Source organism: Micropterus dolomieu, linkage group LG16 (genome assembly GCF_021292245.1).
Source record: "Micropterus dolomieu isolate WLL.071019.BEF.003 ecotype Adirondacks linkage group LG16, ASM2129224v1, whole genome shotgun sequence".
Lineage (NCBI taxonomy): Eukaryota > Metazoa > Chordata > Actinopteri > Centrarchiformes > Centrarchidae > Micropterus > Micropterus dolomieu.
In genome coordinates this window covers 2,341,314-2,355,538 of record NC_060165.1, presented here as the reverse complement: position 1 = coordinate 2,355,538, position 14,225 = coordinate 2,341,314, and the positions used below count along the sequence as shown (strand labels likewise).

At 38.9% G+C, this 14,225-nt stretch overlaps 1 protein-coding gene across 2 annotated transcripts in view; it reads right to left on the bottom strand.

Moving 5' to 3' along the window:
- arhgef39 (Rho guanine nucleotide exchange factor (GEF) 39) overlaps positions 1-14,225 on the bottom strand; it is a 90,169-nt gene that overhangs the window by 31,173 nt on the left and 44,771 nt on the right. For both annotated transcript variants that reach the window (XM_046072500.1, XM_046072502.1), the window contains exons 6-7: positions 9,002-9,072; positions 3,784-3,912 (exon numbers count right to left, since the gene is read on the bottom strand). In XM_046072500.1, coding sequence (XP_045928456.1) covers positions 3,784-3,912; positions 9,002-9,072 — 200 coding nt within the window. The remainder of the gene's footprint in view (positions 1-3,783; positions 3,913-9,001; positions 9,073-14,225) is intronic.

Here is a 14,225-nt window from a genome sequence, read left to right as displayed (position 1 = left end):
CCAAACATACAAAACATATTAGCATGAGGGGTGTGAGTGAATGAGTGTGTGTGTGTTTCCCGCGCACTACATTAATCTGCACTAAAAGCAAATGAATTTAGGTGGGAGTTTGGTGGTCACCCCCAATAAAGAAATATGTAATTCCACACATTTTGGAACATTATTATTACCACATCTGCAAGTAATAAATTGGAAAGTCTAGAGCAGATTTCAAATAAACCACACCCCAAAAACTAAACTTGCTAAAGAAGTCTACTGGTTTTGAATTATAACCATTAGATCTGGGAAAAATTAATTTGGTTAGTTTTAGGGCTGGGAAAGTTAACTCGTTATTATCGCGTTAAAGCATTAATTAATTAACGCCGACAATCATGTTACCTCATGTTAACGCATTTTTTTAAATTATTATTTTGAAAGTCTGTTTCTCACTGGCTCTGAATACACATCCAGTCAAACCCTGGGTCACAGGAGGGGCGGGATGTTGATCAGCCTGTAAATCAGCCACCCAAACAAGCAGCAGAGGGAGGCTTCAGCAGACTACGCTGGATGCAGCGAGTGGGAGAAGTAGATAAACAAAAGCAAGACAAGCGATCAAACGCCATAGTGAAGTGGAGAGCTGCACACTGCAGGCTCATTAGTTTTGGGGAAGATGTCGGTCTGAGGAACGTTCTTAAAGTCACAACGTAGTCGCTTGGCCCCGCCGGGTTGCTCTGCGTTCCACAGATGAACAGGAGAAAAGCGCTCGGCGAGTAAACGGCAGGCGCTCTATGGAGAGTAACCATGGCAACGGCTTCTGTGCGTTACACAGCTGTAGCCTGTTTAACTTAAGTTAAAATTATAGGTTTCATAACTTTACCTGATAGGCCTTCATCTAGTTTTCTCTGCCATGCGAATTCCCTCCTGTTGATGTTCTATTTAGGAAAATTTAGGACAGTTCAACTTCGGCAGCGGGCGTGTGCGTGAGGCGAGCACTTCATCTCACTCTAACAGGGACACTTGCTACTGAACAGACTGTTTCTGCTGCACCCTGATAAAAGAAAAATGTTTCTGCTGATACCTGTTCAGAAAAAAAACACAAGAATACTGGACTCTGATGGTGACTTGTTTTAACAAGCTAGATAAAAGGTAATTCCCTGGCAGTGGCAAATACCTTTGGTTTATATTTGATTGAATTAATGTTTAAGTTGATTTACAAGAAATATTTTATTGCTACTGTGTAAAGGGAATACTGCTGGTAAAAAGCACCTTATTTGTTTTAAGTGTTTGCAAACCACATGTTATTGCACTTTTGTGTATATAGCAGTACATTTAAACTAAGTGTGCAATACACTACTTTAGAATTCATTATTCAATTTTGCGCAAGACCATGCCATTAATCTCAATTAAAAATTTTAATTGTTGCCCAACACGTTAGTTTAGATGCCCTCCACAATGATTTTACATTCATGGTGCAGCACCAAGCATTTTTGAGCCTCAACACCTTATAATGGCAGGGAAAACCCTGTTAACACCTCAGAATCATTACAGATAGGATTGTTAATGTTTGTCCTTTCATCACTTCCCAGGAAACTAAAAAGACGTTTACTTTTGGCCTCAGGTGAAGATGCCAACCATGGTCGTTCAGACCCGGGTGGCTCCAACGACCATAACAACCGTGGTTACAACGTCCAGGAGCACTAACGAAACAGTGGTATCAATCATTTAGACAACGGCCCCACAGAGGTTAAATAGCTGAGTTTCCCTACAAGTCAGTCAGAACTGAAGAAGTCTGTTGGATGAGGGACGAAACACCTTCCAGTATCTTAAACAAGTTGTACTTGATTCTTACCTTCTTTGGATAACTGTGACAACACACAGACTGTTACAGAATGCTTTTTTCAATCTGTTTCAGTCTGTGTGTAAGCATTTTCTCATAAATGGCTGTGAAATCAACAAAAAATATAAAACTACATCTGCATTCACCATTCACACACATTCAATCACAGAGCATAAGCGCTCAAACAGAAACTAACATTCACACACATTCATACACTGGTGGAACAGCCGCCAGAGGGGTTCAGTTCAGGTGACATGAATGAGCCGGGGATTGAACTGCCACAGTTGTAACATGGGGAAGATGAAGAAACATTAACAAAATCTATTTTAAGTGACTACTACTAAACAGAAACACGCTCCTCGTGCTGATAATTCTAATAAACCATGCTTGTGTGGAGAAAAAGTAATCTGGATTAGTGGCGCTGACTTGCTGCTGTCTTGACTGTGTGCTCCAGGTGTTGTATGATGATGTATAAACAGTGAAAAGGGAGTTCCTACACTAGCGATGATGTCACCCACTCTAGCTGCGAAGATTCCATCCAATACACGCTCATTATAAACTCAGAAAAGGATTGAGAAAAGCCAAAAACAAATAATTAGAAAAAATATCAAAAAGCGAATACAGAGTTAATAGTTGAAAGTTTTGCAACTAGTTAAAACTTAAAAATAAGGCTGTAGATTAAATTATTAGGATTTGAAGATTCATCCATTGAAAAAACGAGTGAAGCAAAAAACGTATGGAAGAACAATAATAAAAAGAATAATAAACATTTGAATAACGAAAATGGGAATGCTGCTGAATCAGCATTCACAGTTCTGTAAAGTCAAAAAAAAAATGTATGTGAAATGTACGTGAAACAAGACAAAAAATGTGAGACATCTTTGTTTTAAATTGAAAGAACAGGCAGACAGACAAATTTGTGGGCTTCCAGGGGAACAGGCTGACTGTCTGCTGTATCGATGTCCCATTGATTCAGGCTTTGTGTCTCAAAATCACCCCCCTCATCTCCTACAGAGCTACTTAATATGTTTGAGAGGCTCCGACGCTTCTCATCTATAAAAGGCAGAGCTTTTCTTTTACCCATATTAGAGGTGGTGTTGGTGCGGAGGAAGGAGAATGAGTTGGTGTGGGGTTGCGGGGTGGGGTGCTGCTGCTGCTGCTGCTCTGAAGTCTGCCTGGTGGGACCGGAGCTTTATTGGCTGGAAAGGAAGCCGGCGGAGTTGCAAGGGCCTGAGAACTTGGATGAGAGGAAGCTTTTGAAACTTCCCACATCGGCATTAGAGAGATGAGCTGCTATTCAGCGCTCACTCCCAGTCTACATGAACACATCCACAAATACACACATAAAACAAGCCTGCATATCCAAGCAAACACACACACACACACACACACACACACACGGCTTTGTGCACACATGCATTCACTCATATCCAAACACACACACACACACTTCCTTTTTATCTGCTGGTCCACAAGATGAGGCTGGGCTCTAATTGGTCCTGGGGGAGATTGGCAGGGTGAGCAGAGCAACAAGGAGGCCAGACAAACAACAGGAGGGAGAGTTGCAGGAAGAAAAGGGCCACCGCTTCATAAGTAGAGAGGTAACCACAATGGAAGAGGGGAAATAAATGAGTGAGAGGGAAGGCAGGATGAATGGGGAAAAGCACATTCACTCGCTAATAGTTAGCAGAACTGCTCTATTAATATAGTGTGCTCAGTGTAATATGCAAAACACTTTAGTTTCCTGCAGAAAGTCCATTGAATTCCATTGATTAAAAGCAATCCAAGCGAGTACCTTGAGAATGTCTCCATACTTAACTGATCTCCCTTGAGTTTATCTGTACCTCTCTTGCTCCCCCCACTATGTTTCCCAAAGGACATACAGCAATAGATGCAGAAAGAGGTAGAGAGGAGATAGAGGTGGTTCTTGGAGGAGATCATAGGAATACGTGATCAGAGGTTCCTACCTGCAGCCAACACCTTTGTCTTTCGCCCTTTCAGCAGTTTCTGCACCCGGCAAAGCTGCAGGTGGTTCTCGTGGCACCGGGTATTGTTCTGGATACGCTGGGACACCTCACAAATCGCAGTCACCGCATCTACAGAACACACACAAACATTTGTAGCATCCTTCATCATACATGTGAAGACAATCATTAATGAAATCCTTTCTGAGCAATAAAATACTATTTTTGATATTAGACTATTGTGGGCAAAGTTACAAATCACTTTGCAACAAACACAAACATATATATATTATATATACACACACATACAGACACACACACACAGTATACGTATGTGTGTATACGTACATACGTATACATTATTTGAGAAGTTAAGTTAATCCTGCTTCCTCACAAACCTCCCTCTACACACTTTTCTGAGCACACCCCTGATGTTCTGAGCTAACAGTGGCTTCTAAATGACAATAACGATAAAATGACATGCACCTTGAGAGAAAAGGAAAGTCCAAAACACATATGATGGTTTATAATGCTAATCTCACATCTTTGTTTTAGATCAGATCTGATTTTTTTCTTCAGGATTTAGATGCCCGGGCTCCTAAGCTGAGGACCATTTGTTTACAGTACACAGGCCTTTCTCACTGGTAGGTCTCACATGTGATCTTTTGGAGATTTTGATACCCGACAAGCCTGAGCAGCTGAAGATCCTCAGGCACAGCTCTTTTGCTTCTTTGGGCCCAGGTTAAAGACTGAAGATGGCTGGGCTTTAGCCATCAGCGTGGGGCTGATTCTTTAAAATGACCTCTCAGCATTTTGGCAGCTTGATAATCAAATGGTAATAGCAGGGTTAATGTTAAAAACTCTTTGCGTCGATGCTTCGTTTAATCCACATAACTATACAGCACACTGTTTCGCACAGACATTTATTACTGTCGCGCTTATGCTGTGCGAACACGACGTGATTATGATGCCGCTATTTGCAAAGTGGAGGAAGAGAGAGAGAAAATAGTGAGGGATGAAGAAGAAAGTGTCCAAAGTATGGGATTATTTCCCGCTAAAACAAAACAACTGTAATGTCACAGTCCGTCCACCGTAAAACGAAACTTATGTCGCCTAAGTTACCAACAGCACGACGGCACCTGATCAGAAAGCAGCCGGTGTTCTGCCAGCGGACCACAGACAAGGTAACAGTAACTTTAGCATTTAACTGAAGTCATGATTGATTGTTGAGTTGAAGCCAAAGTAAGCCGCAGTCCTCAGCTGAAAATGTGCACACGTGCGTTTGTTGTTCTCTTGGTTGGACCGTGAGTTTGGGTTGTAGCGTCACAGTCAGGAGTTAACTGGGTGTCAGGCAGCTGCAGCTTAGTATAACTTGTATAGCACTCATGTGATGTCTGTGTTGGTAAAGCAGTTGTCTGGTTGTTGGTCTGATGTTTGCTGTATGACACACAATGAATTTCCGATAATAAATATCTATCATCCATGTCAGCCAGCCCTAAACAAAATGTGGAAAAGTGAAGCGCTGTGAATACTTTCCGGATGCACTGCATGCGTGTGTATTATTATTAACAGATGAAACATGATTGCCCTTAATGACATTAAACCTGGATTACTTATTTCAAAGTGGATAATTCTATTATTCATATTATAAGTGTTAAGTGTCTTACAGCAACTGATGAGGCCAAGTTTTCAACCATGGGAGAAAGAATAAAATTGGTCACAAACATAAATGCTCAGACGGCGGCCTTTATGCCCTCTGAAACCTGGTTGTTAGTGACCTTTCAAATGTAAATTTCTGCCTTAGTTTGGACATTGCCTGCCATGTAATCATGTAAGCATGTTTAGTAGTCCTTTTGTTAAATAAAAAATATTAACTGAATCCCGCTCTGACTGGTGTCTGCATTTGGGCCCACACTTGCATTCGGTCAACCTGACGATTTTAAGAAAACATTATGCTTACTGCACCTTTAAGTTATATTAACTTGAGTTGTAAAACTAAACTGCCTTCCTTACTTTTGCTCCAGAACACACACAGAGGACAAATCATCACTTCTGTGTGCCAGTCATAATAATTGCTGTAAACATTTAAAACTACATCATTCACATGTCCAAAATAACAACAAAGAGCTGGATTCTAATTTCAAGCTCAACTTTCCTGCTTTTGTTCTGAGCACCGAAACTCAGTTTATGAACTTGATCCTCAGGGCGGCATGTCTACACTAACATAATCATGGCCTAATTGCCTCACTTAACTTTAATTACAATGTAAACCCAACAAGGCATCTGAGTAGACTTTTTCCCTTTGTTGCACATGCTTGGAATATTTTCTTTTGCTTGCTTTCGAAAAACAACAACTCCTAATTACAGTATTTTTGGGCTGAGTTATGGCCGAGGTATTAATAATACATCTAGCCCATTAGACATTCTGAAGACATCTTCCACTTCTTACAGCTCTTTATTCCATTTATTCACTATTTAGACCATGTTTGACCACGGGATGAGGATTGTTAACTTTTAGTGTTAAATCTCTGACACAGTTGCTTCTAGTCAGGTCAGACTTTGTTATGGTTACTACAGTGGAGTTAGGCGTTAGATGTCATATGAAAGCGGGCTGATGTAAACTCCTGAAGCACAATTATAACAATTAAATCCAGTCTGAATGTACTATTGTGGGGGGGTGGGGGTGGGGGGGGTAGAGACAAAGAGGAGAAAAAGCGAACAGACACAGAGAAGCACAAGAAGAGAAAACAACAACAACAAAGCCTCTTGTGATTCTATCTGCTAGTTTGCTTAATCAGATACAATGTAATTTGTCTGGAATTTCTTTTTTTAAATAATTCCCTTTACAATACAACCAGGCTGACTATAGGAAGTTTTTACACACACACACACACACACACACACACCCACCCAATAAAAAGCAGCAGAGTTTAAAAAAAGGATCTCTAATGAGAAGAGGAAGAGGCGATGGTGGAGCACATTTAGATATGTACCTTCATCTTAGAGTCAGGGACTGTTTTAATTTGTAAGCAAAGGCAGCACACCAGCGATGAGATTTTAATTGATACACATAAATAATTCCTTGTGTACATTCGCACTTGAGTCAGATTCACTATTTATTTGACGATTGAAATTAGTCATTATCGGGATTCGTGTTGATGTTGAAGATTTTATTTATTAATAAAGCTCCCACTTAATATCCTCTGATCCGCTCCCAATTAATTATGTCAAAATCCACATCAAACCAGAACTTACATGCATATTGAGCTTTGGCTCACTTTCATTTCTCTACTAGCAAAGCACTGCGGTGACAACAACAAATGAGGAATGAAAGGGATTGAGAGCACTTTCCTTTGTTCCTCAGATGAAGATAATGAGGGCTGTCTATCACTATGACATGAGTCTGACTGGTGCAATAAAAGTCTTCACAGGTTGTTGGGTTTTTTGGTTTGTTTTCGTGTTGTTAGAGGAACTGTTAATGGTCTGTACTTGTATAGGACCTTTTTAGTCTTCTGAGCACTCAAAGTGCTTTTACACTACATGTGACATTCACCCATTCATACAATCATGGCAGAGGCAAGATGCCATGTGCTCATCAGAAAGAACCTCATCATTCACACATACTCTGACACTGATGGCACAGCCACTGGGAGCAATTTGGGTTCAGTATCTTGCCCAAGGACACTTCGAGGCTTCGGGGGAAGCCGGGGATTGAACTGCCAATCTTCTAATTAGTGGGTGATCCGCTTTACATCCAAGAAACACAGAGAGAGAGAGAGAGAGAGAGACAGAGAGAGAGAGACAGAGACAGAGACAGAGACAGAGAGAGAGAGAGAGAGAGAGAGACTCCTGTTTAATCTATGGATACTTGTGCCAGTGTTTTGTAAAAGCTTGTAATTGCAAAAACAGAACGTGCGTTGTGTTTTTTTGGGCAACTTTTAAAAAAAAATAAATACTACTGACGAAGAAAGTCAACAGAGCAGTGGTGGACAAGGTACTAACATCCTTAATCATGTTTTCACTTCTTTGACGATAAAGATTAATGCTCTGTCGGCTCTTGTGCTAAATAATAGGTGTGGTCTTCCATTTGTTCAAATTTCACTTCTCTTTTTACTTTTACTTAAACAGACGACTTCTACTACTAATCTTCTTCTCCTTCTTCATATTCAACGTAGTGACTAGCGTCTACACTGCCGGAATTCTACAAAAAGAAGACCAATGTAGTGAGGAAACACGCGCTGTAGAGCAGTTTGTCCATTTGTGCTACTGTAGAAACATGGCAGTGCAAAATGGCGACTTCTGTGTAAGGAGACCTGCGGTGTATGTAGATAGAAATGACTCATTCTAAGGTAATAAAAATACAATGGTTCTTTATGTAAGGTCTTTATACACCACTGAAAACATACTTATGGATATCATATTGCATTTCTGACAATAAATCTTCCTAAATATTACACACTGAACCTTTAAAGTATTAAAAGTAAATTGAAATTATTTAAAAGAAAAGCAGCAAATCTGTCAAGCTGATGAAAAATTACTATTATCAAAATAGTTTATACCCCCAGCAACACCACCCCACAAGCAAACCTGTCGTTACAAAGGAAAACACAGTATCCCTTACGGCCGGTTGAAAAATATTTTGGCCGGTCATTTTTTTGGACCCTGCTCTTAAGAGTTTGTAGCCTATCTAAAATGGAAAATGCTCTGGTCAGAGCTGTCCCTGTTATGACCAGAGGAGAGCCACGTCTGATTGACACGCACACTCAGCTCACGCTTCCTGTCTTTTTTAATTGTGAATGCAGATGTGGACGTGGAGTAAAGGAGTGACTGAAGAACACAGCAGATACACAGACACATATGGGTTACAGTTGCCATACGAGCTCTTTATTGCTTCAGAAGCATTTTGAAATTTTAAGAAAAGTGAATATATATGTACTATTACCATCCTTACTTCAAATTATATAGTGTAATACATTCTAGGCCATGGCACACATCCCTACATCATCACGTGTTGTCAGGTTCCTGTAGTTGAAAAACCCCAACAATCCAGACAAATTGGAAGAGGTGACAACATCATGAACCTCAGCTTCACAAATATGAGTGTGCAGCTGCAGACACATAGTTTTACAATAAAAGAACTCAGGGTTAATCTGCAGACATTTTCCCCGAAATGCAGCAAAATGAGTAATGAAGCAGCTTCACAATCGGAAAAGACACTTACTTGAGATCTGCTGAAACTCTGGGTTGTCTGGACTTGTGTTGGCAGTCAGGTCCTGTAGGAAATGTTTATACCTGTGAGAACAGAAAATAAAAAAGATCACTTTGTGCTCCATCTAAAAATTTCACTTGAAAAAGGAAAAAGTGTCTATTGGAACAACAAACACTTTTCCTTTTCCATCCACTATTACTAATGAAAACCACTAACAGAGCCACAGCCAGGGTTGAGCAGCACATACTTTGTCCAGTCACTGCAAACTGGATGCAGCAGTGCCTTACAAAACCAGAGGAAAATGTACACACAGTCTGATTTAAGCTCCTGGCTGATGCAGATGGAGAGGGAAGGTCTTGCTTTGAAGTAGTGTTGATGGTGACAAACCCTGACTGATACAGCTGTAACATGATGAGATGAACATCTGCACTGGTTTTACCTGGGCCCTCAGACACATTGCTTGACAGAAAATAAATGAAGCACTGACTGAAATGATGAGTGAATCAAGACCTGAGAAAACCATTAAAAATGGGTCCATTTAAAAAAAAAAAACAACTCAAAAACATTGACAAAATTAATCAAACAAAAATTGGAAATTAGCATTTTACAATTTACATTGCAACAGTGTAATTAATTTGCGTTTTATGAATTACTTTGATGGATAATCAAAGTAATGGATTGTTTCTACACTCTATTACCACAAACATATTCGAGCTGCAGTCTCTATTCATTATTCACTGTAACTTCCACTGTACATTTACAGAAAAATTGACGCTACTTGGTGACCATTTTCTTTCTGCTCACCTGCCATTCACCACCACCGTCTTGTGCAGAGTTGTGCATGTCTGCCAACTTGCCAACAATAGCATACACGTCTCGGTTCCTCTCGGGTCTATTCCAAGTACTGTTTAAGAACGATATAATATTCTTATTAATGAATAAACATTCCGCAAAGTTCACGCACAACTCGGCACAACAACAGCGCAGCTGGTGCTCTGTCTCTCTCCCTCTTCTACCCCAAACACTATGCCACACAAGGTTACAATTTTGGATTTATTCACGCACTTTAAAGAGATTTATTGAAAGCTTCTTTCGTTTCACATATTTATTTACAGCATTATATGCTGATATTTATATCATAATATTTTAACTTTAACTAAAAAAATTCTATGTGAAATTAGATGTTGAGCATCCCCATATTGCCAAAATGGCATGATCCTCATTTCCTAACACCTCTGCGAAGATTCAACTGTGAGATTGGGAGTCGAATCAGGCTCCACCTATCGAATCATCAAATGGTCGACTATTTGGGGTCACCCCTAGTTCATTAGGCTTACACAAACCTAGGGAATATGATGAAATTTTAAGCTATTCAGATGTGTAATGCATGCTTGTGGACAGCACTGCTGCTGAAAATTGTATTGGATTTATTTCTTGGTAAATGCAATAAATGCAATTTCATAGACTTAAATTTGTTTATATGTGATACATGTTGTATTGATGTTTTATATGCAGATATAAAGCAGCACCACCGCTGCTGCAACTCGTTCCTACGGTAAACGATGCCACGTTAGGAAAACCCAAACGTGAAATGTAAAGGGAACGAGACCGAGAAAATATCGTAAACTCAAAACCTTTTTCACTAGGTAACTTGAGCCCAATCTGTGTACAGTGTGCAGTGACATTCAATAGTGCTACACTGTGAACAACGATTCTGTGTTGAAATCATAGAAAGAAACAAAAGAGACCTGTCAAAACACATTTTTCTTACTGTCTGTGAATTTATGTCTCAAGCACAAAAAGGGAAGCAAAATAGCACAGCTAACAAATAGAGGTTGGTAGCAAGTTGAGACAACAAAAGTTTGTCATTATGGATTATATTGATATCGAATCGACAGGAACACTGTAAACATGACGCCTTTCATTTTGTGTTTTTGTGGACAAGAAAGGAACGGTTAATATCTCATCTTTTTTTAAGGGAGTTTGGCGTAGTATTTTCCCCTGGAAAGTGCAGGGATCTTCTGTTTAATTCAAACTACTATTAGGCCTCGTGTTGTACGTATATATTTTAAACTTCCTTACAACAAAATATGATCAGGTTGTCTGACGTTGACTGTGGTTTGACTAATGGTTTACAGTCTACAATGCATGTTTGCATTTATTACTGACAATGGATAATCAGGCAAATTGTCAGCTAATTGTACTCAGGTTCTAACAGCTGTATGCAGTAAATGGTTAAATTAATATAATGAATTATTTATAAATAATTGTTCAGACAACAGTTGTGGAAAAGCCACATACAATTTAATTAAGTTGGGACTGTATTTAATACAATGACTCATAATTTTTTGATTGTATACAGTTTTGTCTTAATACTATGTATCACTTATTATTCTTGCACCATTGATTTTGGCCTGCTACCCAACAATTTGGCCTCTAAAGTCACTTAATCCTAGGCATTTAATAAGGCCGGAATCACAGTGTACTGAATCGGCGCATACCAAATATTTTTTACACTGTTACCTATTTAGCGATTCACAAACAACTGAAACCAGTCTTTTTTTAAATAGGTGAATTGACTGAATTAGAGTCAGTATTGTATTGTGACGTAAAGCTTAATTTATACTTCTGCATTAAGGGGTTATGCCATACCCATAGTGGCTACACTCCGCAGCTGACGTGCACCTCCTCAAAAATATCACAACATACCAAAGTTACGGAGACACCACAGGGAGACAGAAAGAGCTGTGATTAGTCAGCCTGAGTTACTTGTGTTTCCCCTAACAAGTTTCTTATGCTGGTAAAAATTGTTTGGAATGAAGATGAGATTAAAACGGGTTTAAAAAGTTATTTTTTCCTCATCAGACAAAGTGACATCTCCATTCCAAACCTGATCATTGCCCCCCGCTAACCTCCTTCACAGTGAATGAAACAATGTAAGAGGCAGTGACTGCACTAGTCCGCTATTCCCCAAATATTTACTGAATACTCTACTAATTGAATCTACTGTATGTCTTAGCAAAGTGCGGCATGAAAACACACTTTGCACATCCTGGATGTGTAGCTCATACTGGCTATATGGTTATTTGTCTTTGGAAACATTGTGCATGTGAAGGCATGTTCTTTCTATAAAAAGGTAATAACCCACAGGTTTCCCCAGATCAGATTAGGATGATTTGCTGAGGCAAAGTAAGCCAAATATAACAGCCTGGGAACTCTTCAAAACAATAAGTCAACTCGTTGACTTGGTAAGGACAAACTCTGTTGTCTATCTCCTTGGTAACCGAAGGTCAAGATTATTTTTATTTTGTTTTAGACAGACTGACTGGCTGGCTGGCTCTATGTAGAAAGTGTTGCATGTGACTTAAATGACTTAGGTTAACTTAGGTAAGAATAGTGTCTTGTTTTGAACCAGTATCTAATAAACTCTTCACACATGTGGATGGGTGAACAATAAACTTTTTTGGACACATAGTGAATCTCTAGGACTAGGAAGGATAAATACAGGATGTAGCCTTCAAATTTACTTTATTTTGCCTTAGCATGTTTGTGTCTGATTATATAAGTGCATAGTTTATTTGGCTGTGAAGACCTAAGGCCTGAATAATGTTAGTGGTCGGTTGGTAAATTTGAGACAAGAAGACTCCATGGGTTTATTAAACCACAGCAGCTCACTGGTAAAGTGACGTAAATTCTGGAGCAGCTTTGGGCTGTACCTGTAATTCTTTGGGAAGATGTTCTGGGGAAAGCACATTTAGGGGGGGCTTATTTTGGTAACTTAAGACCAGTGCTGTGTGTATCCACAGGTAAAGCAGGCTTTGTTTGCTTCTAGCTTCAGTGGCTGAGATGTCAATTTTGAGAGTTGTGTTATATACTTAAAATGTTTTCACTTAAAAAGGTCATCCGATTGCCAACCACAGACATAAGAAAAATAAGAAGTGTGACAACTTTTGATGCTGCTGCAGTGTTTATTGAATGTGCATGTTTAATGTTTTAATGTGAATTCTGTAAATATGGATAGTAATCAGTCCACAGCAGATGCTAAAATTAATCTGAGTAATTCACCAAAAGTAAAGATTAAAAGTAAAAATTGACCCCAGAGGGACTAAAAGTAAAGATGTAAAGAAAAGATCAATCTGCCAGTATCTGGCAAGCAGAGTCAAAACTGCAAGTCAAAATGTTCATCATCTCAATATAATGCAATGTTTTCCTCACATGTCTGCAGAAATTATAGGTAGACCAAAAAGTTGGAGTTTCGTTATATCTTTGTCTTTGCTCATGTGTGAATGGACAAAGGCTGTATTGCTGTTTAAAGGGTTGTTTGATGAAGAGTAAACTGCAAATAGCATGAATGTTAATTCCAACAATGAAAATCCAGCCTGGGATTTCAAATATATGGAAGAATGTTTGACAGTGTGGTCAGCTGTGGCTTACTGGCATTGCGGTATGACTGAGGATGGCAAACAGTGGGTGTCTGATCAGTGCAGGGATTTCATAGATAGAACAGAGTCCTAAATATGTTGCTGCTTGTCATATGTGCGTGGTGGAGGCTGCAGAGATGATGAAAAAAAAACCTTCATGCTAACGATATTTGACAACTGATTTTAGTGTTGATTCCAAAACCCCAAAACAGTTTATCCAACATTTTCAGAAGGTGCGGGAATCAAATGCAGGCATAAAAAAAATTATAATTTAAACCACTACAAATTCTAATTAACTGCCTGTTGCCTAAATAATTTCAATTGGCAGATAAAAACATTTTAGGAAGTCAAACATAGGCTTGAGGTTGAAGGAAGAAACCCCTCCTCTCCTCATAATGGCTGAGGACAGCAGACGGAGGGGTTCCCCAGAGAACATACACACCGCAGACACATACAGAAATCATAACAATACATAGTGACGACCAGCAGAAATCAGTATTACTTCTGTATGCAAGCCAAAATGAATAAATCCATATATTCAATTGTGTAATTCCGTTCTGACCATAGCAGAAATGTAGAAATGTGTGTGTATATACACACATACACATATATATATATATATACACATATATATATATATATATATATACACATATATATATATATACACATATATATATACACACACATATATATATATATATATACACATATATATATATATACACATACATATATATATATATATATACATATATATATATATATACACATACATATATACACATACATATATATATATATATACACATACA